Genomic DNA, 27,500 nt, shown 5'->3' with positions numbered 1-27,500 from the left:
GGACACCAACACCTGACAGAGTACACATGGACACCAACACCTGACAGAGTACACATGGACACCAACACCTGACAGACTACACATGGACACCAACACCTGACAGACTACACATGGACACCAACACCTGACAGACTACACATGGACACCAACACCTGACAGACTACACATGGACACCAACACCTGACAGAGTACACATGGACACCAACACCTGACAGAGTACACATGGATACCAACACCTGACAGACTACACATGGACACCAACACCTGACAGACTACACATGGACACCAACACCTGACAGACTACACATGGACACCAACACCTGACAGAGTACACATGGACACCAACACCTGACAGACTACACATGGACACCAACACCTGACAGAGTACACATGGACACCAACACCTGACAGACTACACATGGACACCAACACCTGACAGAGTACACATGGACACCAACACCTGACAGAGTACACATGGATACCAACACCTGACAGACTACACATGGACACCAACACCTGACAGACTACACATGGACACCAACACCTGACAGACTACACATGGACACCAACACCTGACAGACTACACATGGACACCAACACCTGACAGACTACACATGGACACCAACACCTGACAGACTACACATGGACACCAACACCTGACAGACTACACATGGACACCAACACCTGACAGACTACACATGGACACCAACACCTGACAGACTACACATGGACACCAACACCTGACAGAGTACACATGGACACCAACACCTGACAGACTACACATGGACACCAACACCTGACAGAGTACACATGGACACCAACACCTGACAGACTACACATGGACACCAACAAGAACAAATGATCCTTCATGGCTCCTTCAAACGACTCACACAGTCTGGATCAATACTTGCAGACCCAAACATTCTCTCACTGTCGATGGTCTAATTTTGATCCATGGTCACCTTGTGGATCAGACCAAGGTGACGGGTGAGATGGATGACAAACACGTCCTCTGTGCACTCAATTAGGATTTATTTTCTTGTCTGAACGTAAAAGTGATCTTTCTTTTAGCACGGTGGTATTACTCTTCTCGCTAATAGACCATGTGGGGACACTGTTGGTGGTACTCCAAGGGGCTGTTTGCAACTTCCTCACAGTTACATTTTTGAAAGCAAAATATAAACATGTTACCATTAGTGGTTTAACACAAAACTGTCTATATTTTTGACAACTACTAAGTGTATGGAATGAACATTTTTCAACAGCTCGAAAAAAGTGATTGCCTCACCCGGCCTCGTCTGTTTGGAATCGTCACCTGAGGAATGGGAATCAAATCAAAGTCCTGAGTTGCTGTAATATTCCATTACCAGTTGGCACCAGGCAGAAGAAAACAAAACGTACGAACTTCAACGTGAGACATGATCGTAAGACAGAGAACCAGCGTTGAGAGGCAGGCCACGCTGGTGGAAGACGCCTCCTGATTGGCAACCAGGTGGGGAGCATAGGAGCAGTGGTCAAGTCACTGTAGAACACACCATGTGGAACCAAAGCACCGTATTTTTCTTCCTTTCATTTTCTCAAAACTCGACAGTGCGCCTTATAACCCGGCGCGCCTAATGCAAATCATTCTGGCTGTGCTTACCGACCTCGAATCTATTTTATTTGGTACATGGTGAATTAATAAGTGTGACCAGTAGATGGCAGTCACACATAAGACATACGTGTAGACTGCAATATGATGGCAATATGCCTCAAGTAAACACCAACATTTTATACAGTATGTTCCATTGGAAATATAGAACATTACACACGGCGCTCAAAAATCTATGAAAATGTTTTAGTTCGACTTTGGTAAGCTATGAAGCCACACCGCTTGATGGATTGTACCGTGTTTCAACATAGGAGTATTATTATGGTGTGTGTATAAGGTAAGACATTATCTGGCATTTTGTTTCGCACTATTATGCAAAAGCAACTTTTCTTACTTTCTGGTACCTGATGATCTGTATTTGGGATCTGCAAAAGTCCTGAAAATTTGCGCAGGTCCGCCTTTGTAGTCCGTGGCGACTCCATGGTCGATAATCTTCTTTTTCTCTATCTTCTTGTTATGTGACATTCATCCTCCACTGTTGCCATTTCTAATATAAAGTAGTGTAAAGTTCTTACTTATATCTGTCAGCAAACTCGCCATGAAAGCACTAAAACATACCGGTGTTGTGAGTTGACATTATTCACCCAAGGAACTTTAGTTATTAGAGGGTTCCGGTCGGACGGTTTTTCACGGGACACATTTCGGGCGTTGTTGTTGCGGTAGTGAGCCACGGATGAGGAGATGCTGCTCCGTTTTGTGTTGTTTATCAAAATATAACTATAGATGTCAACATTATGTATGTGTTGAAAGATTAATTTATGATTGTTTATCAAAATATAACTATAGATGTCAACATTGTGTACGTGCTGAAAGATTAATTTATGATTGTTTATCAAAATATAACAATAGATGTCAACATTGTGTATGTGCTAAAAGATAAATTTATGATTGTTTATCAAAATATAACTAAAGATGTCAACATTGTGTATGTGCTGAAAGATTCATTTATGATTGTTTATTAAAATATAACTATAGATGTCAACATTGTGTATGTGCTGAAAGATTAATTTATGATTGTTTATCAAAATATAACTATAGATGTCAACATTGTGTATGTGCTGAAAGATTAATTTATGATTGTTTATCAAAATATAACTATAGATGTCAACATTGTGTATGTGCTGAAAGATTAATTTATGATTGTTTATCAAAATATAACTATAGATGTGCTGAAAGATTAATTTATGATTGTTTGTCAAAATATAACAATAGATGTCAACATTGTGTATGTGCTGAAAGATTAATTTATGATTGTTTATCAAAATATAACTATAGATGTCAACATTGTGTATGTGCTGAAAGATTAATTTATGATTGTTTATCAAAATATAACTATAGATGTCAACATTGTGTATGTGCTGAAAGATTAATTTATGATTGTTTATCAAAATATAACTATAGATGTGCTGAAAGATTAATTTATGATTGTTTATCAAAATATAACTATAGATGTCAACATTGTGTATGTGCTGAAAGATTAATTTATGATTGTTTATCAAAATATAACTATAGATGTCAACATTGTGTATGTGCTGAAAGATTAATTTATGATTGTTTGTCAAAATATAACAATAGATGTCAACATTGTGTATGTGCTGAAAGATTAATTTATGATTGTTTATCAAAATATAACTATAGATGTCAACATTGTGTATGTGCTGAAAGATTAATTTATGATTGTTTATCAAAATATAACTATAGATGTCAACATAGTGTATGTGCTGAAAGATTCATTTATGATTGTTTGTCAAAATATAACTATAGATGTCAACATTGTGTATGTGCTGAAAGATTAATTTATGATTGTTTATCAAAATATAACTATAGATGTCAACATTGTGTATGTGCTGAAAGATTAATTTATGATTTTTTATCAAAATATAACTATAGATGTCAACATTGTGTACGTGCTGAAAGATTAATTTATGATTGTTTAACAAAATATAACTATAGATGTCAACATTGTGTATGTGCTGAAAGATTAATTTATGATTGTTTATCAAAATATAGCTATAGATGTCAACATTGTGTATGCGCTGAAAGATTAATTTTTCGAAACACTCGTAGCAAACATGTGTATAAAAAAATACAAATAATATCAAGATAATACTTCAATGGAAAATAATAAACGTTAAAAGTATATCAAACAAACCTTTAACAAAGTGATCTCAGCAACTCTGCTGCCTTGGACTGGAGTGTGAACTACCTTTCTCGTCGTTTCGTAAAATCTTGCACTTTTCCGCCCTTTTTGATTACCTCTCAGGGAACTCTGAAAAAACTTGTATCCTTCTCATGATTTGAAGGATTCGTACAGCCGAAAAGAACACAAGAATGGGGCATTTTTCCTTCGAGAAAGGCAAAATGGCGCCAAGTACCCATTGGGAACAGAGCTAGCTTGACCACCACCAGTATTTATTGGGCGGGACGTGAGCCGGACGTGACCTCAGTAAAATCCCAGCAATTGGAGAAAAGTTTTAAAAACAGAAAACCACTCAACCTCAGCCGTGGCACAAGTCCTCCAGACAGTATCAGTCTGATCACAACCACACTGGCATGGAAACTGACAAGCGGTGACAAGCGATGCGACGTGGTTAGACTGTCAGGTTCAAACACTGATGACATCTATGAAACAGACAAGAAGCAAGGAATCATGCAGAGACAGAGTTCAATTTGGCTCAATGAGGAGAGACGTTTGGGGCTGCACACTCAGTTACAATCTCCCACCACGCTCTAAGGTCCAGTCACACGTGCTCTATTTATTTGGGAGGTCCCTGGTTACATCACCGAGGCTGCTTCTGAAGGAAGGGGGGGGGGGGGGGGGGGGGTAATTTCAGCAGCCCCAGTTGGACACACTATATGATTATTCAGAAATGCAAATGTGCTGACACTCGTGATATCGCCCCTGTCTCTGCTTTGTCTGCGTCACGATGTTCTGGACACAAACACTGATAGGAGACGACTCGCAATCTTTGGCTTACAAGTTGTCCCTTTGCACAGATAGAAAAGTACAACTTCAGCACAATTGATAATAACTATAGCAACGGCCTTTAAAGGCCTACTGAAATGAAATTTTTTTAATTTAAACGGGGATAGCAGATCCATTCTATGTATCATACTTGATCATTTCGATTTTTGCTGAAAGGATTTAGTATAGAACAACGACGATAAAGTTCGCAACTTTTGGTCGCTGATAAAAAAAAAGCCTTGCCTATACCGGAAGTAGCGTGACGTCACAGGAGGTAGGATTCCTCACAATTCCCCGTTGTTTACAATGGAGCGAGAGAGATTCGGACCGAGAAAGCGACGATTACCCCATTAATTTGAGCGAGGATGAAAGATTTGTGGAAGAGGAACGTTAGAGTGAAGAACTAGAGAGGCAGTGCAGGGTGTATCTTTTTTCGCTCTGACCATAACTTAGGTACAAGCTGGCTCATTGGATTCCACACACTCTCCTTTTTTTTATTGTGGATCACGGATTTGTATTTTAAACCACCTCGGATACTATATCCTCTTGAAAATGAGAGTCGAGAACGCGAAATGGACATTCACAGTGACTTTTACCTCCACGACAATACATCGGCGAAGCTCTTTAGCTACTGAGCTAACGTGATAGCATCTGGCTCCAATGCAGATAGAAACAAAATAAATAAATCCCTGACTGGAAGGATAGACAGAAGATCAACAATACTATTAAACCATGGACATGTAACTACACGGTTAATAATTCTCAGCCTGGCAAAGCTTAACAATGCTGTTGCTAACGACGCTGAAGCTAACTTAGCAACGGGACCTCACAGAGCTATGATAAAAACATTAGCGCTCCACCTACGCCAGCCAGCCCTCATCTGCTCATCAACACCCGTGCTCACCTGCGTTCCAGCGATCAACGGCGCGACGAAGGACTTCACCCGATCATCCGTGCGGTTGGCGGCTAGCATCGGCTAGCGCGTCTGCTATCCAAGTAAGTACTCCTTGTTGTGTTGCTGCAGCCAGCCGCTAATACACCGATCCCACCTACAGCTTTCTTCTTTGCAATCTCCATTGTTCATTAAACAAATTGCAAAAGATTCACCAACACAGATGTCCAGAATACTGTGGAATTGTTCGATGAAAACAGAGCAGTTTGTATGGTGACACATTGGGTACGAATACTTCCGTTGCCGTCGTGACGTCACGCGCATACGTCATCATACATAGACGTTTCCAACCAGAAGTTTGGCATGTGTTGCAATGTTAAGATTTCATCATTGATATATAAACAATCAGACTGCGTGGTCGCTAGTAGTGGCTTTCAGTAGGCCTTTAAGCATAAGAGTTGTGTGATAACTTACACATAATAATTCTAACAAAGACGCAGGAGGTCATAGTGATTTTAAGGACGCAGACGAACGAGGTAGCATCGTGCGGTAAAAATGGATATTTATTGATAAATGAACAAGAGCAACGAGGAAGTGCTCTGCCCGGACAGACTATGACGAAAACAAAACCAAACAAAACTGCTGAAACCCAGCAAAACACTCACGGGAAATGTGGAGCAGACAGCGTCCACAAAGTAGTGCGTTTTTGGGCTTAGCATCAAAAGGATCCTGCGTAGTCCAGTGAACAGATAATGTCGATTGTCTCTGCAAAGTCAACATGAGATACGGCATGGACACACCTACGTTGTTGGTGCCAACTGATAAAAGGTGCGAGTGACTTTCTCCTGACGTTTCCCATCATCTGTGTTTGCAAGAGAAGACTTTAAAGGCCTATTGAAATGATTTTTTTTTATTTAAACGGGAATAGCAGATCCATTCTATGTGTCATACTTGATCATTTCACAATATTGCCATATTTTTGCTGAAAGGATTTAGTAGAGAAAATCGACGATAAAGTTCGCAACTTTTGCTGGCTGATAAAAAAAAACCTTGCCCCTACCGGAAGTAGCGTGACGTCACAAGCGGTAGTGCTGCTCACAATTCCCCGTTGTTTACAATGGAGCGAGAGATATTAGGAGCGAGAAAGTGACGATTACCCCATTAATTTGAGCGAGGATGAAAGATTTGTGGATGAGGAACGTTAGAGTGACGGACTAGAATGCAGTTCAAGAGATATCTTTTTTCGCTCTGACCGTATTTTAGGTACAAGCTGGCTCATTGGAATCCACACTCTCTCCTTTTTCTATTGTTCATTAAACAAATTGCAAAAGATTCACCAACACAGATGTCCAGAATACTGTGGAATTTTGTCGAAGAAAACAGAGCTCTGTGTATTGTGTCCAAAAGGGTCCAAACACTTCCGTGGACCTCGCGACGTCACGCGCGTACGTCATCCTCCAAAGGCGTTTTGAACCGGAAGTTCCCCGGGAAATTTAAAATTGCACTTTATAAGTTAACCCGGCCGTATCGGCATGTGTTGTAATGTTAAGATTTCATCATTGATATATAAACTATCAGACTGCGTGGTCGCTAGTAGTGGCTTTCAGTAGGCCTTTAATGACCTCAAGACATCTCATTGTTTCCCATCGACCACCTGACAGGCACTTTTTCACCCTGTGACGGATAGTTAACATGCAGCAACTGTAAGGCCCCTTGCATGATTAAAAGAAACGGCAGCCATTGCTGAATGGGAAAAGGAAACAATGCAAATATAATGAGTGCTTTAGGAGCAAGTGTCTTTGGCCGTACCTTGTGTGCGCGCTGAAAACAACTGCTGTAATCTCCCCAAACACAGGCAAGGGGCTATTCTCATTCAACACGCGCCGCTTACGTCCCGACAAAAGATCTGGAAGACCTCATTAGTCTCCAGAGCTGGAGTCGAGCAAAGGCCCGGGCCTACGCTGTCGCCGCGTTCTGCCGATAGCGGCGCGAGCTAGCGTGTGAATTAATGGCTGGACGGAAATGTGCAAATTGTTTCGTGCAGATTGGGCTCCCTGCATCTGTCACCGATGCACTCGCTCGTTATAAATGGAAACTACCGCCAGCCACGTCGTTGTTCGTGTGGCCTCGCCATCTCTACTGGGAATAAGGACCGGGTTTTGAAATGAAAATCTTACAGATGGACTGAAGAAGAAGGTAGAGGCCAGTTGAACATTTGCAGGATTCTGATCAAATCGGAATCAGAATCAGAAGGACTTTTTTAATCCCTGAGGGGGAAATTGAGATTTATAGCACAATCCCATTCAAGATCAGACAAACATTACAGGGAGACAGAAATAGGATCGCTGTCAAAGGCTGGACTCCAGGGAAGGGGTCCAGACTGAGGCCAAGGGAAAAAAACTCATAGCCGTAGCACACATAAACATGTTACATAGAACCAACAAAACTTGCAACAGAGGGGAGGGAGTGGGAGCTATAGAGGCCCGGCTGCAGCTGTTAAAGCGTTACTCCGCCGTCCATTGCCCTTAAGGGGAATCAAGCAATGGTGAGGCGTAGGGTGGGTGTGGTGGGCTTTGTGTGTTGCGTTGCGCTAGTTGTGAAAATAGTGTTCAGATTCTGCAAAGGCACAGGTGTGCACAGAAAGTTTTGAAATGAAAATCTTACAGACGGACTGAAGAAGAAGGTAGAGGCCAGTTGAACATTTGCAGGATTCTGATCAAATCGGAATCAGAATCAGAAGGACTTTATTAATCCCCGAGGGGGAAATTGAGATTTTCAGCACAATCCCATTCAAGATCAGACAAACATTACAGGGAGACAGAAATAGGATCGCTGACGGGTCTGCCGACTTCCGGCATCCCTTACAAAAAAAAGGTGAGAAACAGGTAAACGCTGTCAAAGGCTGGACTCCAGGAAGGGGGTCCAGACTGAGGCCAAGGGGAAAAAACTCATAGCCATAGCACACATAAAGATGTTACATAGAACCAACAAAACTTGCAACGGAGGGGAGGGAGTGGGAGCTACGGAGGCCCGGCTGCAGCTGTTTAAGCGTTACTCAGCCGTCCATCGCCCCTAAGGGGAATCAAGCAATGGTGAGGCGTAGGGTGGGTGTGGGGGGCTTTGTGTGTTGCGTTAGTTGTGAAAATAGTGTTCAGACTCTGCAAAGGCACAGGTGTGCACTCAAAGTTTGGAAAAGAAAATCTTACAGACGGACTGAAGAAGAAGGTAGAGGCCAGTTGAACATTTGCAGGATTCTGATCAAATCGGAATCAGAAGTACTTTATTAATCCCTGAGGGGGAAATTGAGATTTTCAGCACAATCCCATTCAAGATCAGACAAACATTACAGGGAGACAGAAATAGGATCGCTGTCAAAGGCTGGACTCCAGGGAAGGGGTCCAGACTGAGGCCAAGGGAAAAAAACTCATAGCCGTAGCACACATAAACATGTTACATAGAACCAACAAAACTTGCAACAGAGGGGAGGGAGTGGGAGCTACGGAGGCCCGGCTGCAGCTGTTTAAGCGTTACTCAGCCGTCCATTGCCCTTAAGGGGAATCAAGCAATGGTGAGGCGTAGGGTGGGTGTGGGGGGCTTTGTGTGTTGCGTTGCATTAGTTGTGAAAATAGTGTTCAGACTCTGCAAAGGCACAGGTGTGCACTCAAAGTTTGGAAATTAAAATCTTACAGACGGACTGAAGAAGAAGGTAGAGGCCAGTTGAACATTTGCAGGATTCTGATCAAATCGGAATCAGAATCAGAAGTACTTTATTAATCCCTGAGGGGGAAATTGAGATTTTCAGCACAATCCCATTCAAGATCAGACAAACATTACAGGGAGACAGAAATAGGATCGCTGTCAAAGGCTGGACTCCAGGGAAGGGGTCCAGACTGAGGCCAAGGGAAAAAACTCATAGCCGTAGCACACATAAAGATGTTACATAGAACCAACAAAACTTGCAACATGTGGGAGCTATAGAGGCCCGGCTGCAGCTGTTTAAGCGTTACTCAGCCGTCCATCGCCCCTAAGGGGAATCAAGCAATGGTTGGGGTTTGTGTGCGCGCATTTGCCTATTGTCCAGGGTGTCGTGTCGTTGTGTCTATAGGCCTCGATCGGAAATGGTTGTCCCCACTTGAAACGGTTGAAATGAAAAAGATACGTTCCAGGGTCCAGCGCTCACCATCCAAAGGAACGTACAAGGCAATTATGACCGAGCGGAGAGGGAGCTAGACCTGACGCAGCTCAAGGCACTTTTTTTTTTGTAACTGTTTATGACCGAGTGCAAAAGCTGTTTATGACCACCTCCCCTTAGAAGCAGCTGCGTAATGTAATGTAATGTAATGCGTGGGACGACACTGTACAAGGGTACAGGTCTACGCGCTCTCCTCATGAGCTAAATTGAATCCTGTCTCCGTTTGATTTCTTTGCTTCTTTTCTTGTCTAATAGATGTCATCGGTGTTTGAACCTGACAATCAGCTGGGGGTCAAGGGGGCCCTTTTAGGTGTTCAAGGGGGTGGTGCCCCCTGGAGTTGAGGGGATTTTACCCTTTCTAACGATTTGTCGGCAATACAAAAATTTCGCCGACAATTATATTTGTCGACACTAGTCGTGATGTCATCACTCGTGTGTTTCTCCGGGCGGAAGTGTGTCGCTAGCAAAAACAGGAAGTGCTTAAAGTGCAATGACTTTGTAAAAACACTGAGACAAAGTCTAAGTTTGTCGTGTTCTTCATGGTGTTTTTGAAAATGCACACATTTTCTTCCTGAGAATTTTCAACTAACTGGAAGTGTTTTGCCAAGAGGATTCATTGTAATGTGTACATTTTCAGAATCGGCCTGTTCTATATTCGGCCACAGGAAGACAAAGAAAACAATCTGTCTTTATTTTTAAGTTATCATGCCATGATTTCACCTGTCCGGCCCGCGTGGGAATAGATTTTCCTCCACGCGGCCCCCTGAGCTAAAATGACTTTGTCGTAGACCCGAGGTTTCTTACAAAATATTAGCATTGTATCGAAGATTTAGTTGCAAGTACTCTTTGTCCGCGTATTAAGCACTCCATGAAGTTCAGAATTTGTCAGAATAATTGTAACTAAATTATGACAAAACTTTGTGTTTCCGTGAGTTCCCGGCGAGCAGACAAAAGCTGTCTTTGATCTTACCAAGCAAAAGGCTTGTAAAACTCCACTGTGTACGATGGGAAGCGACATGAAGGTGTCGGTTTCTTTGATCTGTTGTAATCCACAGGAAGATCTTGTCTTGACCCGAGCACTACAAAGCGGGGAGGAAGCAGGACCTGACGCAAGCTCCAGGCATCTCTTCTTTGAACTGTTTTGCGTCCAAGGGCGACGGCTGTTTACGACCCCCTCTCCCCTTAGAAACAGCTGTTGCCATGTAATCAGGGAAAGTCCAAATAAAAGAGGAGGCGTGCAATCCTTTTGTCAGAGCGTGGTGGAAGACTGTTCGGAGCTGCAGCCCAGACGTGTCTCCTCATTGAGCTAAATTGAATCCTGTCTCTGTTTAATTCCTTGCTTCTTGTCTGTTTAATAGATGTCATTGGTGTTTTGAACCTGACATAATTACTAACTTTTTATTAGTTACACTCAATCTAATAATTGAAGCAACGCAATATAAATTCAAACTTTGCTTACGTTTATAAGTATTAACAAACCGGTCCTACGCTTTAGACCCTGCGGCTTATAAAATGGTGCGGCTAGTTTATGGATTTCTCTTCGCTGGTGGCCATGACGTCATGGCAGATAGTTTTCATCAAACACATGCAAAGACACTTAAATGGTGTGTTTGCGCCATTTTTTGGACGAGTTTGCTCAATGCAGGTGATGCTGGGAGGATGTGTATTCCTGCTGTTTAAAGCTTTGAACCGGAAGAAGTAGTGCCGTTCCGTCTTCCAGCCGTCCATAGCGTTTCCGCTCGCACGGATTCTGCATTCGTCAACCCAAGCAATGTTTTAAAGTTTTACAATATAACCAAAACAATTCTCACTTACTGAAGCGTCCCATGTGTGATGTCTGAAGGAGTGTTTTCATGCACATCATTATCATTAGCTCCGATGCTAACATGTTTACGAGTGTCTGTGTTAGTATTATTAACTTACCTTCTTTTTGTATTGTTTCACTCTCACAAACTCCTCAGTAAATTCACCCAAAACGTCACCGTGGAGTTATCGAGTCTGTTTTGATTGATTGATTAATTGATTGAAACTTTTATTAGTAGTTTGCACAGTACAGTACATATTCCATACAATTGACCACTTAATGGTAACACCCGATTACGTTTTTCAACTCGTTTAAGTCGGGGTCCACGTTAATCAATTCATGGTACAAATATTGTTTATTATGTTTAGCTGATTGGAGAGCTAACTTGCGCAGCTAGTGGGTCCATGCCGATGACTTCTGTTTTGTTTGATCAGCCGTTTTACTGCCGTGTTACAGACACCCTTTGGAAACAATTAAGGTATGTAAATAAACATTTACAGTATATTTCTATGTAGACAACTAATTTCACAACGTATATATCTGCGACTTATAGTCCGGTGCGACTTATATGTGGAAACACTTTTTCCCCCCTAAAATTTAGTGGGTGTGGCCTTGACATATCCCGTAAAATATGGTAATAAACCGGTTATAGGGAGCACTATTACATCATTCCACAATTAAAAAGTCCATTTTGTATAATAAGGGACCTGCAGGTAATGTTCATTGCATTTATACGCAATATTTTCCCCATGAAAATGTTTGGGATGGCCTCATCCCTTCCAAAGGTTGCGGTGGCCTTGAGAATTGTCCGGGTTCAATCACGAAACACAATGAGGTCCTCAAACCTGAACAATACGCGGCGCAACATGGCCAGCTCCCTTTCACAACACTCCTTTTTTCCATCATATCTCCCACATTTTGACACATTCATCCGATCAAAGTCATTCATTCTTCTTCTTTTTTTAACTCCGGGCACTGCTTTTGTCAGACAGAGAAATAGCGATTGCTGTCTTTTTTCCCCCCCTTGTAACCGCTTTCATACAGTAAATCAAGGGGAATGTATAAGGGAAGTGGTTGCCATGACAACCGTGTCCACCGCCTGCATCTCTTGCATTCTATGTGTTGGAGAACCAGAACAAGGCTGGGAGAAAAAGGTTTCAAAAAAGCTTTGGTGATAACTGGGAGGCATGTGTGTGTGCGCGTGTGCGTGTGCGTGTGTGTGTGTGTGTGTGTGTGTGTGTGTGTGTGTGTGTGTGTGTGTGTGTGTGTGTGTGTGTGTGTTCTTGTATTTCTACCCTACAATAACATTGCATCTATTGGAGAGCCAAATACTAGAGTCCGTGAACATTGCTCCAAAGTCAGGATTTTTTGTTGATTGAATGTGCATACAAAAGTAAGCATTGACAGGTGCAAAGGCAGCAATATATGATAAAACAAGATAAAGAAGGACTTCCCTATTCATCCCCGAAAAAACGCCTGATTTTACGACTTCCGGTGCTGACGTAAGACAGGCCATATGTGAGCATAGGATGAACAAATACACTACGCTACTAAGACTATAGTGGCGCCATTAACAGTTAGCTTCTACAGCTGAGTTGCCCAAAGTGCGGCACAGGGGCCATCTGTGGTCCCTGACTCCTTTGTCATCGGCCTTAAGCACATTACAAAAAAAACAAAAAAAGAGAGATCTCCTTTGCACCCCCTGGTGGTGAAATCTATCAAAATGAGGGTGGTCCCAAAAAGGAGGAATTTTTAAAATCGAGTGTGTGTCGCTTTTAAAAGTGCTCCCCCTCTGGTCAGCATATGAAATAACAAGTGTGTGTAAAATTCTGAAGTGCTCCCCCTTCGGCCAAAATTAATTAAAATAAATATGTATATAAAGACATACTGTGATAACTTGAAGTAAATAATGAAGATTAAAAACCTATTACAAACAAAAAATAAATGAACTAAAAGCAGTCTTTTTCTCACAATGTGTCGACTTTTTTCTCATAAAATTGGGAAAAATGTCTCATATTCTTTCGGTTTCTGTAATATTGCAATATTTTCTTTTTTTAATGTAAAATGATTACTTTTTAATGCAAAATGGTGACATTTGTCATAAAATTCTGACTTTTATCACAATATTGCCAATGTTTTTGTTGTTCTTGTAAAATAGTGACATTTATTGAGTAAACTTATGACTTTTGTCATCATTTTACCAAGCAAAATTCTGATTATTATTATAATATTGCCAAAATGTTCAAGTTTTCTTATAAAATTGTGACTTTTGTCGAGTAAAATTACGACTCTTTTCATAAAATTGCCAAAATGTTAAGCTTTTCTTATAAAATTGTGAATGTTATTGAGTGAAAGTCCAACTTTTATCATAACATTGCACAAATGTTCAGTTTTTCTTGTCAAATTTTGACTTGCTTTGAGTAAAATGACGACTTTTATTATAATACTGCCAAAATTCTAAGTTTTCTTGTGAAATTGTGACCTTTTTCTTGTGAAATAGTGACCTTTTTCTTGTGAAATTGTGACCTTTTTCATTTTTCACAACAAGCTTTGTTATATTTGCATAGTATGTATATTATTATTATATTATTAATGTTTTAAATACAAATCCTTATATATCTAGAAAGGGTGGTCCTAAAGAGGTAGGCATTTTTCTCAGGTCTCAAGAAGGTAACAAATACAAGAATGTGTGTGTGTGTGTGTGTGTGTGTGTGTGTGTGTGTGTGTGTGTGTGTGTGTGTGTGTGTGTGTGTGTGTGTGTGTGTGTGTGTGTGTGTGTGTGTGTGTGTGTGTGTGTGTGTGTGTGTGTGTGTGTGAACATCGAAACCCCGCAGGTGGAACTCCCTCCTGGGAATCGAAAAACCCCAGTGTATCAATTCCTCGGAATCGCTTGCCATTTTTTCAAACAATTCCCTTACCGACTCTTGCGCAGCGTGCGTGGTGACGCCAGAAAGCAACATGGCGCTCCCAAGTTTGGCTTCCTTTGACAAGAAAAGATTGCAACAGCGCTACTTGTAATAATTGCAAGGTTGCCATTTCATTCAGGAGGACAAACGAGCAACATGAAACATATCACGGTTTTTAAATACTACAGGTACTAAGTAAGCTGCGATGAGGTGGCGACTTGTCCAGGGTGTACCCCGCCTTCCGCCCGAATGACACTGGGATAGACTCCAGCACCCCCTGCCACCACGAAAGGGACAAGCGGTAGAAAATGGATGGATGGCGGCACTAAGTAACACATGTTAGCGATGTGAGTGTTCAGTTGTAGTCAGAGGAAAGTTGCATGTTTTCCTCCAACATTTTTACTAAGTCATTACATCGTACTCGTACAATTAGTTAATTTAAGTTCTTTCATGTCAGGAATTCAGCTTTAAATGTGAAACTAAAATGTGATATTAACTCCTTACATCAGGGGTGGGCAATTAATTTTTACCGGGGGCCGCATGAGCAACCCGAGCACTGCTGGAGGGCCACATCGACAATATTTCAATTAAATTTTGCTCAATATTATTTTTGATGTATACCGTAAGATAAATAATAATAATAATAATAATATAATAATAATAATAATAATAATAATAATAATAATAAAAATACTTTCATTTAACCTAACTTAACTTTATACCAAAAGCACTGCTTTGGAAATCATTTGTACCCCTTTCAGAGATCACATTTAGTTCCCCTTAAACATCCTCATGTTGCACAATGAAATGTAAGCATAGGATGAAGTGTGCATTCCTGTAACTTTCTCTAGTAACAGCATTCCATGATTAATATAAATAAATTAACATTAATAATAAATGACAGTAGAATAAGCACAGGTATGACTGAGGAGTCATAGTGTAATTTTGTGTGGTGTTTGAGTTGTCCGACTTTTTGTGTGGCCATAAACGCACCAGTGGTTTAGTGGTATGCGTGTTGGTGACAGATGACAAGTTGGCCTGGTTTGTACGGCAGAAAATGACTAGTTTTTCGAGATAGAAGTGTTTTACTCATGTTTTTGGTGTGGTTATGTCCGAATATAAACAGTTTTGCTCAATAAAGTGATCGATATAATTCCTGTCCTCGAAGCATCTCAATAGACGTTACAATAATTGAACGGTGTTCAATTGAACGGTGTTGACGAACACCGTTAGGGCCGCTTGTTGTCACTGTCACTCAGAGTTGCGTTGCAAAATTACACAGAATAAATATGTTTATTTTGTTTAGAATTCAGGTGGGATTTGATTTGGTGCGCGGCATATATTTGCTGTGCGCAGAGGACGCTTGAGCAGTGCGCAATTGCGCAGGCGCGCACCTTAGAGGGAATGTTGCTTGGCAGTCCATGTCTTGTTGAAAACACGCCATTCTTCATCAACTGTTCTCTTTTTAGCGTCTCGGGTGTAAACCGTGCATCACTTGTCGCTGCATGTGCACCTTCACTCACAGGTTACACACGGACACACGCCCATCAATAACACTTTTCAAAATAAAAGCAGCACAGTTGTATTGCACGCACGACATAGATGTTTTTTCAACTTTATTTTGTAATTTGTGATTGCAGCTGTTCACATTAGTAGATTGCACAGTGCAGTACATATTCCGTACAATTGACCACTAAATGGTAACACCCCAATAAGTTTTTCAACTTGTTTAAGTTAATCAATTCATGGTAAATGTGAGATATGTCAAGACTTGATTTATTAAAGTTTCAATTTGAGGTTTTTCATGTCAAACTCCAGGCCCGGGGGCCAGATCTGGCCCGCCAAATCATTTCGTATGAAGATTGTAAGAAGATTACCGTAATTTCCGGACTATAAGCCGCTACTTTTTCCCCTCGTTCTGGTCCCTGCGGCTTATACAACGGTGCGGCTTGTTTACGGCCTGTTCTTCTCCGACACCGACGAAGAGGATTTCGGTGGTTTTAGTACGCAGGAGGAAGACGATGACACAATGATTAAAGACTGACTTTTCATATACCGGTAGGCTGGTTATTTTGATAACGTACAGGCGAGCACTTTGTATTACTTTGCACCGTTGTATTATTTGTACTCTGCACGAATGCTGTTCGCCATGTCAAAGATGTGAAAGTTTGATTGAATGATCGAAAGATTTATTGTTAATAAATGGGACGCTTTGCGTTCCCAAACAGTCATCTCTGTCCCGACAATCCCCTCCGTGGTAGCAGGAACCCCTATATACTACGCTAATTACACATCAAAACCCTGCGGCTTATAGTCGGGTGCGGCTTATATACGGAGCAATCTGTATTTTCCCCTAAATTTAGCTGGTGCGGCTTATAGTCAGGTGCGGCTTATAGTCCGGAAATTACGGTATATTTGTGTGCTGCCACTTTCTCACCTGTTACCAGTTGTACACACAGTTCTGTTATCAGTTGTACACACAGTCTTAGTAGATCACCCGCAGCACGCCCACTCAAGTATTTTAGTTTGCACGTGCTGATGTTTGGGCTCTTAGTAGATCAGGCCCAAAGTCTTTTCTGTGGTATGACTAGTAGATTTGAGAGTTTTTCCAGGTCAAATTGTAAATATTCAGGTCCTTACAAATATTATATCATCATACTTTGGGGCGGCGGCATAGCTCGGTTGGTAGAGTGGCCGTGCCAGCAACTTGAGGGTTCCAGGTTCGATTCCCGCTTCCGCCGTCCTAGTCACTACCGTTGTGTCCTTGGGCAAGACACTTGACCCACCTGCTCCCAGTGCCACCCACACTGCTTTAAATGTCACTTAGATATTGGGTGTCACTATCTAAAAGCGCTTTGAGTCACTAGAGAAAAGCGCTATATAAATATAATTCACTTCACTTTCCAAAAATGTTTTGGGTCAGAATAAAATACTTGAAAAAATACTTAATTTGCCAGTTATCCATCAAATTGTTCACTGTAGAAATAGATGTCATGTTAAAACCGAGCTAGCAGTCTTTTACCGTGGAATCTGCGGTGGTTGTTTTTACGGTGTATTACGGTAAAAAGGTGCCAGAATTAGGGATGATACTCGAAACCGGTTTTCCCGGTTGTTCGATAAGAAAAGAACCGAGTCCTCGGACTCGAATCCCTTTTTAAAAACCGGTACCCGTTATCGAGACCACTATAGTAAAGAAAAAGAGTTGGTTCTTTATTCGAACCCCTCGGAACGAATCCCGTCCCGACCAGAAATGCCCCGTGTGACATCACAAGAAATCAGACACGTAGCTCAGTCATTAGGCGCAGATAGCGAAAGCAGGAAAAAAATGGACGGGAAAAAGCGCTCCAAGGTGTAATAAAGTTCAAAACAAAAGGTATAATCCAATGAATAACTTTACTGGGAGATTTGAGCAGACTACAAACACATGACCAACACTTTTACCACCAACCGGAAACATAGCAACGCACCTCCTTTACGGCAGCTGTCGCAACGTTCTTATAGCAACCGCAGCACATACATATATATACAACATATCTCCCTTTTTCAACTTTTGTTTTTCTTTCCTTGTAAACGTTACAAAATCACACTGTATATGTGTTGTCTGTCTAATTATAAATAATGCAGACGAGGCGTGTTGGCTGAGTTCTTGACGTTTACTTTCACGGGTGACGTCATGCAACAACACTTTTCGGGGCTACCGCGCATGCTCGTCACTCCCGTTGCATGATGGGTAGTGTAGTTGTTATATTCCCTAGCTCATAACATCTTTCCCCCTATAAAGAAATAATGTTAACTCAATAAAGTGTATTTCTTTTTTTAGCTTTAACTTTTCATTTTTTTAGCATTGTAACCACATTTGCAAACAACTTTTCTATTCATAGAATTTTCTTTCAATAAAGAAATAAAGTGCAAAAATGTCAAAGCATCATAACAAACAGTTATGTTCCAATAGCAGCAGAAGTGCACTTTTTGGAGAGTTGTATTATTTCTAGTTTTGTGCCCAAGGGACTGATTTTATTTAACACTATATTATTATTTATACACCTATAGTGATCACAGAGACAGGTTGTTTTTGTGTTACCTTATATATTTGTTTGAAAAATCCCACTTAATATACTTTGGGTAACAACAGTCAATATTTTTTATTTTTTATTTTTTTAGGGGGGCAACAGTCAATATTTATTTATTTTTTTAGATGAAATTCTTTTCTTATATAATAAAAGTGAGCTTTTGTTAAACCAAATATTGTGTGTTTTTTTCCATATACAACAACCTATCTGGACTCGATAAGAGAATCGATAAGGAATCGGTTCGATAAGAGGATTCGATAATAGACTCGAACTCGATAATTTCTTATCAAACATCATCCCTAGCCAGAATGGTAAAAAGTGTGACCGTTTTTCCATATACAGTAATGTTGTAAAAACTATCATCAATTTTACAGTAACATTCTGGCAATTAAAGCGGCCACTTTTTGTTTGGTAAAAAAATCCAGCACTACTGTTGTTCCATTTTAAATAATAGAAGTATTTACAGTAAAATTCTGGTGACTAAGTCGCCAGTTTTTACTACAAAAGCCAAAAGCAGCGAAGTTGTCACGTTGTGTAAATGGTAAATAAAAAGAGAATACAACAAATCCTTTTCAACTTATATTCAATTGAATAGACTGCAAAGACAAGATATTTCATGTTCACACTGAGAAACTCTGTTGTTTTTTGCAAATATTAGCTCATTTGGAATTTGATGCCTGCAACATGTTTCAAAAAAGCTGGCACAAGTGGCAAAAAAGACTGAGAAAGTTGAGGAATGCTCGTCAAAGACTTATTTGGAACATCCCACAGGTGAACAGGCTAATTGGGAACAGGTGGGTGCCATGATTGGGTATAAAAGCAGCTTCCATGAAATGCTCAGTCATTCACAAACAAGGACGGGCGAGGGTCACCACTTTGTCAACAAATGCCTGAGCAAATTATTTAAGAACAACATTTCTCAACCAGCTATTGCAAGGAATTTAGGGATTTCACCATCTACGCTCCGTAATATCATCAAAAGGTTCAGAGAATCTGGAGAAATCACTGCACGTAAGCCATGATATTGCAGACCTTCGATCCCTCAGGCGGTACTGCATCAAAAAGCCACATCAGTGTGTAAAAGATATCACCACATGGGCTCAGGAACACTTCAGAAAACCACTGTCAGTAACTACAGTTGGTCGCTACATCTGTAAGTGCAAGTTAAAACTCTACTATGCAAAGCCAAAGCCATTTATCAACAACACCCAGAAACGCTTAGCTGGGCCCGAGCTCATCTACGATGGACTGATGCAAAGTGGAAAAGTGTTCTGTGGTCTGAGGAGTCCACATTTCAAATTGTTTTTTGGAAACTGTGGACGTCGTGTCCTCCGGACCAAAGAGGAAAAGAACCATCCGGATTGTTCTAGGCGCAAGGTGTAAAAGCCAGCATGTGTGATGGTATGGGGGTGTATTAGTGGCCAAGACATGGGTAACTTACACATCTGTGAAGGCACCATTAATGCTGAAAGGTACATACAGCTTTTGGAGCAACATATGTTGCCATCCAAGCAACGTTACCATGGACGCCCCTGCTTATTTCAGCAAGACGATGCCAAGCCACGTGTTACATCAACGTGGCTTCATAGTAAAAGAGTGTGGGTACTAGACTGGCCTGCCTGTAGTCCAGACATTGAAAATGTGTGAAGGCTAAAATATGAGAAGGGAGGCTGTTGAACAACTTAAGCTGTACATCAAGCAAGAATGGGAAAGAATTCCACTTCAAAAATGTGTCTCCTCACTTCCCAAAACTTTACTGAGTGTTGTTAAAAGGAAAGGCCATGTAACACACTGGTAAAAATGCCCCTCTGACAACTTTTTTGCAATGTGTTGCTGTTCATGATTATTTTACCAAAAAAAAAAGACGTTTCTCAGTGTGAACATGAAATATCTTGTCTTTGCAGTCTATTCAATTGAATATAAGTTGAAAAGGATTTGCAAATCATCGTATTCTCTTTTTATTTACCATTTACACAACGTTTTGTATATAATTTACAGACTTGTTTACAGAGTCCATCAAAAACATAATCAAATTTCACTTGGCATGTGATGAGTTCATATCACATGTTACTAAATGTTCCACATCTTTTATTTTGTTACATTCTGCAGAAGAAGCTCTATTATATTTATGTTCAAAAAAGTGTTTTTTCTATGGTAGCTCTTAAGACCTCACACCCTGTAAGGTCACGTTAGCTCTAAACTAAACAAACTGATGCCAAACCACCTTTTTGTTTGTTTCTTTCCAAATAAGAACCGATAAAGAACCTGAAACATCTCATCACTCCTCTCTCTCCCAAACATAATACTTGCATCATGCTGTCTAAATACTCCAAACTGCATCAAACTATTATTCTAACAATTATCCCAATCAGGCTGATTGGAGCATTTTTAATAATGTTGGGAAATATTCCATCAGCTCTAATGACATCCTTCGCAGATTCACAAACAACTCAACGGCCGGGAATTAAAAAGGCAACACTTTACTGTTTGTCTTTTTACTGATAAACAATTAGGAATATTAGAACATAACACATTTCTCGTCTTGAGGAAAACACTTGACAACGAGGTGAGGTGTGAATGCTCCAATGCTGAAGTTGAAGTGAAATGCTGACAGAATGTAGTATGAATGTAAGAAAAGTTAGAATTTCCAGGAAAAGTGGAATTTGGTTTGGAACTTGGGAAAGTGTTAGTTTGAATGTCCAGGATGAGTGGAATGTGTTGATGTTGGAACTGTTTGAATAGGTTGAAAAATGTGGGGATTGTGCAACTTGGAAAGAATGTCCCATTCATTTCAATGGGAACTTCCTGGAAATTTGGGGGAAAAGCGGGATTTTTTTTTTTTAAATGATTAGGAGCATGAATGTCCTGAATGAGCTGAATTGGTTGGTGTTGGAATTTTTTTAAATCGGTCAAGAAATAACAGTTTTTAATTGAGAAATGGTATTAAGGAATTTCGGGAAAACCGGGAATTTTTCAAGTTCTTAAACCAACTTGTTTTTTTGTCCTGACTAAGAGGAATGTTTTGACAGTGGAACGCTTGAAATAGGTTAAAAAAACGTGGGAGGAGTCATCACACTAAAAAAGGTTGGAAATAAGGTAAAAAAAAATTTAAAAAGTCAAAATTCCTGGAAATTTGTTGAACATCGAAAAATGGTTGTTTGAATTTCCAGGATGAATTGAATGTGTTGAAGGTGGAATGGTTTGAATAAGTTGAAAAATTGCCACAAAATTTAAAAACAACAAAGTAGTTTTAATTATGTCAAGAAATGTTGAAGTAGTAACAGTTTTTGAATTGGAAATTTGTATTACGGAATTTCGGGAAAACAGGGAATTTTTCAAGTTCTTAAACCAACTTGGGTTTTTGTCCTTGAAATGGGTGGAAAAATGTGAAAGGAGTCATCGCACTATAAAAAGGTTAGAAAAAAACAGGAATTCCAGGAAATTTGTTGAATGTCGGAAAATGGCAGTTTGAATTTCCAGGATGAATTGAATGTGTTGAAGGTGGAATGGTTTGAATAAGTTGAAAAATGTGGGGATTGTGCAACTTGGAAAAATGTCCCATTAATTTCAATGGGAACTTCCTGGAAATTTGGGAATTTTGGGAAAAGCGGGATTTTTTGGAAAATGATTACGAGCATGAATGTCCTGAATAAGCTGAATTGGTTGGTGTTGGAATTGTTTAAATTGGTCAAGAAATGTTGAATTAGTAACAGTTTTTAATTGAAAAATGGTATTACGGAATTTCGGGAAAACTGGGAATTTTTCGAGTTCTTAAACACATTATTTTTTTCCTAACTAAGAGGAATGTTTTGACAGTGGAACGGTCGGAATGGGTTGAAAAACTGGGATGAGTCATCGCACTAAAAAAGGTTGGAAATAAGGTCAGAAAAAATAAGAATTCCTGGAAATTTGTTGAACGTGGGAAAATTGCAGTTTGGATGTCCAGGATGAGTTGAATGTGTTGAAGGTGGAATGGTTTGAATCGGTTGAAAAATGTGGGAATTGTGGAAGTTTGAAAAATGGATCATTTATTTTGAATGGGGAAAATGTCCCTGAAAACTGGGAATTTTAGGAAATCCGGGATTTTTTTATATATATATAATTGCGGAAGGAGAGCACACAATTCATGAACAGGCTGAATATTTTGAAGATGGAATGGTTTGAATAGGTTGAAAAATGTGGGAATTGTGCAACTTGGAAAAATGCCCCATTAATTTCAATGGGAACTTCCTGGAAATTTGGGGGAAAAGCTGGATTTAAAAAAAAATAATGATTAGGAGCATGAATGTCCTGAATGAGCTGAATTGGTTGGTGTTGGAATTGTTTAAATTGGTCAAGAAATGTTGAATTAGTAACAGTTTTTTAATTGAGAAATGGTATCACGGAATTTTGGGAAAACTGGGAATTTTCAAGTTCTTAAACCAACTTGGTTTTTTTGTCCTGACTAAGAGGAATGTTTTGACAGTGGAACGCTTGAAATAGGTTGAAAAACGTGGGAGGAGTCATCGCACTAAAAAAGGTTGGAAATAAGGTCAGAAAAAATAAGAATTCCTGGAAATTTGTTGAACGTGGAAAAATGGTTGTTTGAATTTCCAGGATGAGTTGAATGTGTTGAAGGTGGAATGGTTTGAATAAGTTGAAAAATGTGGGAATTGTGCAACTTGCAAAAATGTCCCATTAATTTCAATGGGAACTTCCTGGAAATTTGGGAATTTTGGGAAAAGCGGGATTTTTTGGAAAATGATTAGGAGCATGAATGTCCTGAATGAGCTGACTTGGTTGGTGTTGGAATTGTTTAAATCGGTCAAGAAATGTTGAAGTAGTAACAGTTTTTAAATTGATAAATTGGTATTACGAAATTTTGGGAAAACCGGGAATTTTTCAAGTTCTTAAACTAACTTTTTTTTTTTTGCAGATGAGATAGGCTCCAGCACCCCCTGCAACCCCGAAAGGGACAAGCGGTAGAAAATGGATGGATGGATTGATGAAGTTGAGCATATGTCAGCATGTGGCCCCCACTTTTAACTCTTTTTTTTCAAACGTAAGTCATTAATTTAATTTAGTAAGTCATTATTTTGACTTAGTAAGTCATTATTTTGTCATTAATTAGACTTAGTAAGTCATTATTTTGTTATTAATTTGACTTAGTAAGTCATTATTTTGTCATTAATTTGACTTAGTAAGTCATTATTTTGACTTACTAAGTCATTATTTTGTCTTTATTTTGACTTAGTAAGTCATTATTTTGTCATTCTGACTTACTAAGTCATTATTTTGTCATTCATTTGACTTAGTAAGTCATTATTTTGACTTAGTAAGTCATTATTTTGTCATAATTTTGACTTAGTAAGTCATTATTTTGTCATTATTTTGACTTAGTAAGTCATTATTTTGTTATTAATTTGACTTAGTAAGTCATTATTTTGACTTAGTAATTATTTTGTCATAAATTTGACTTAGTAAGTCATTATTTTGACTTAGTAAGTCATTATTTTGTCTTTATTTTGACTTAGTAAGTCATTATTTTGTCATTCTGACTTGCTAAGTCTATATTTTGTCATTCATTTGACTCAGTAAGTCATTATTTTGACTTAGTAAGTCATTATTTTGTCATAATTTTGATTTAGTAAGTCATTATTTTGAGTTAGTAAGTAATTATTTTGTCATAATTTTGACTTAGTAAGTCATTATTTTGACTTAGTAAGTCATTATTTTGACCTAGTGAGTCATTATTTTGTCATTATTTTGACTTAGTAAGTCATTATTTTGTCTTTATTTTGACTTAGTAAGTCATTATTTTGTCATTCATTTGACTTAGTAAGTCATTACTTTGACTTAGTAATTATTTTGTCATTATTTTGACTTAGTAAGTCATTATTTTGACCTAGTAAGTAATTATTTTGTCATTATTTTGACTTGGTAAGTCATTATTTTGTCTTTATTTTGACTTAGTAAGTCGTTATTTTGTCATTCTGACTTACTAAGTCATTATTGTGTCATTCATTTGACTTAGTAAGTCATTATTTTGACTTAGTAAGTCATTATTTTGTCATTATTTTGACTTAGTCATTATTTTGTCATTATTTTGACTTAGTAAGTCATTATTTTGACTTAGTAAGTCATTATTTTGTCATTATTTTGACTTACTAAGTCATTATTTTGTCTTTATTTTGACTTAGTAAGTCATTATTTTGTCATTCTGACTTACTAAGTCATTATTTTGTCATTCATTTGACTTAGTAAGTCATTATTTTGACTTAGTAAGTCATTATTTTGACTTAGTAAGTCATTATTTTGTCATTATTATGACTTAGTAAGTCATTATTTTGACCTCGTAAGTCATTATTTTGTCATTATTTTGACTTAGTAAGTCATTATTTTGTCATTATTTTTGACTTAGTAAGTCATTATTTTCACCTAGTAAGTCATTATTTTGTCACTATTTTGACTTAGTAAGTCATTATTTTGTCATTCATTTGACTTAGTAAGTCATTATTTTGACTTAGTAAGTCATTATTTTGTCACTATTTTGACTTAGTAAGTCATTATTTTGTCATTATTTTGACTTAGTAAATTACAAAGTCAAAATATTGACTTATTAAGTCAAAATAATGACATACTTAGTATCTCAGGTACCTAGGACTGTTTTGTGTTTTGTGTTTACTTTACGGAACACATATGGATATATATATATCGCATATCGCCATTCAGCAAATGGAGTGGAAAACACAACCAAACTTGAGACTACAGTCTGCAGTCTCTTGCCCCGCCCCCCCAGCGATGAGGTGTAGACGTGATGGCGACAGGCCACGTTACACTGTTCCCCCTGGAGGGACACCACCTTAACTAACATGTTCTGGGGGAAACGCTGCTTATATACCAGTGTGCTCTATAGTCCCAACAATAAGGTAGTTCCAGCTTTTTAACCTTGTGAGTGGTCTTCCTACCTTAGCTGCCATGACCATGGAAGATCCTCCTCTGATGCCCAGGATGGGGATGTGAGTCTGCGCCGAGATGAAGTCCAGGATCTGAGCAATGGCCTCATGGTCCGTGTCGTCCCCAAAAACCACGCCCTGCAGCGAGTTCCTCGTCATCTGCGTGCAGATCTGATGGATGATGCTCTTTGGATCCGTCTCGTTCATGGTGACCACCTCCACCTTGGGCGGGTAGGGGATGTGCAGGAAGTCTTCTTTCTCCAGCCCCGCCCCCATGGCCAGTTCACTAGAGTTCCCGACCAAGATGACGGCGATGCTGAGGGAGCTGATGAGTTTGGGGCTGATGGGCGGGAGAGCTTGGGGTCCGGGAGAGTACTGAGGGGGGATGGCCGCGCCTCGCTTGGGGCCGCCCGGCCCTCCGTGGGCGCCTCCTGACCCTGCGCCCGGACCGCCGGCCCTGCGAGCCCCGCAGACGGGCTGCAGGAGCAGGGAGAGGAGCAGGAAGGGCAGCAGCAGCCTCCACCAGGGATGCGGGGGTGGTGTGGGCTGCCTTTGGGGAGGACGGGGGCAAGAGGAAGTGGAGACGTCCTGAAGGCAGGAGGGAGACGGGGGGAGGCTGACAAGCATGGTGGAGGTGTGTGACTGCAGGGAGACAACACACATGCTTTGTTAGGACTGTGGGATGACAGACTTACACCACACAGGACTATTAGACTAGCACATTCCATAAAACATTGGAGCGCTCCTGTTGTATAGACTAGTGGTCCCTAACCACCGGTCCGGGGACCGGTACTGGTCCGTGATGCATTTGCTACCGGGCCAGACAGAAAGCTTAATTAATTTTTAAACTACCGCATTTTCTACGACTTAACTTAGGCCTAACCCACTAAACACATATTACAACTCCTTTGTTATAGTACATTAATAAACACACAGATTGTTAATAGATGTATATTACAACTCCTTTGTTATAGTACATTAATAAACACACAGATTGTTAATAGATGTATATTACAACTCCTTTGTTAACTCCTTTGTCAACTCCTTTGGTAACCCCCCCCCTAGAGGGGGGGGGTTACCCACATATGCGGTCCTCTCCAAGGTTTCTCATAGTCATTCACCGACGTCCCACTGGGGTGAGTTTTTCCTTGCCCGTATGTGGGCTCTGTACCGAGGATGTCGTTGTGGCTTGTAAAGCCCTTTGAGACACTTGTGATTTAGGGCTATATAAATAAACATTGATTGATTATAGTACATTAATAAACACACAGATTGTTAATAGATGTATATTACAACTCCTTTGTTATAGTACATTAATAAACACACAGATTGTTAACAGATGTATATTACAACTCCTTTGTTATAGTACATTAATAAACACACAGATTGTTAATAGATGTATATTACAACTCCTTTGTTATAGTACATTAATTAACACAGATTGTTAATAGATGTATATTACAACTCCTTTGTTATAGTACATTAATTAACACAGATTGTTAATAGATGTATATTACAACTCCTTTGTTATAGTACATTAATTAACACAGATTGTTAATAGATGTATATTACAACTCCTTTGTTATAGTACATTAATAAACACACCAATAAGATTGTTAATAGATGTATATTACAACTCCTTTGTTATAGTACATTAATAAACACACAGATTGTTAATAGATGTATATTACAACTCCTTTGTTATAGTACATTATTAAACACAGTTTGTTAATAGATGTATATTACAACTCCGGTAACTCTTTATTCTAAGGTACACCTATTCACCATTAATTAGTTGCTTATTAACATGCAAAATAGTAAAATATCGGCTCTTAATTAGTCATTATTAAGTATTTATTAATGCCTTATTCTGCAGAATCCCTGGTATAGAGGACCCCTTAAACACAATGGCACATCCTTGCATGGACGTTTGAACCGTGCTAGCAAACATAGAACACCGGGGTCCAAACTAATGGTTTACATAAGGCTTTCTGCAAGTGTGGCCCTCAAAACAAGGTAGTTGACTCTACCTGCAGTGAGGGCCCCAGCACATGCAGGACAAGGTAGTTGACTGTCCCTGCAGTG

At 39.6% G+C, this 27,500-nt stretch overlaps 1 protein-coding gene across 7 annotated transcripts in view; it reads right to left on the bottom strand.

The window, feature by feature from the left end:
- Positions 1–27,500, bottom strand: part of grin2bb (glutamate receptor, ionotropic, N-methyl D-aspartate 2B, genome duplicate b) — a 267,893-nt gene that overhangs the window by 152,282 nt on the left and 88,111 nt on the right. For all 7 annotated transcript variants that reach the window (XM_062027310.1, XM_062027306.1, XM_062027314.1 and 4 more), the window contains one exon: positions 25,428–26,057. In XM_062027310.1, coding sequence (XP_061883294.1) covers positions 25,428–26,042 — 615 coding nt within the window. In that variant the 5' untranslated portion in view covers positions 26,043–26,057. The remainder of the gene's footprint in view (positions 1–25,427; positions 26,058–27,500) is intronic.

This window comes from Entelurus aequoreus, linkage group LG18, assembly GCF_033978785.1.
Source record: "Entelurus aequoreus isolate RoL-2023_Sb linkage group LG18, RoL_Eaeq_v1.1, whole genome shotgun sequence".
NCBI lineage: Eukaryota > Metazoa > Chordata > Actinopteri > Syngnathiformes > Syngnathidae > Entelurus > Entelurus aequoreus.
This window is presented reverse-complemented; position numbering and strand designations above follow the sequence as displayed.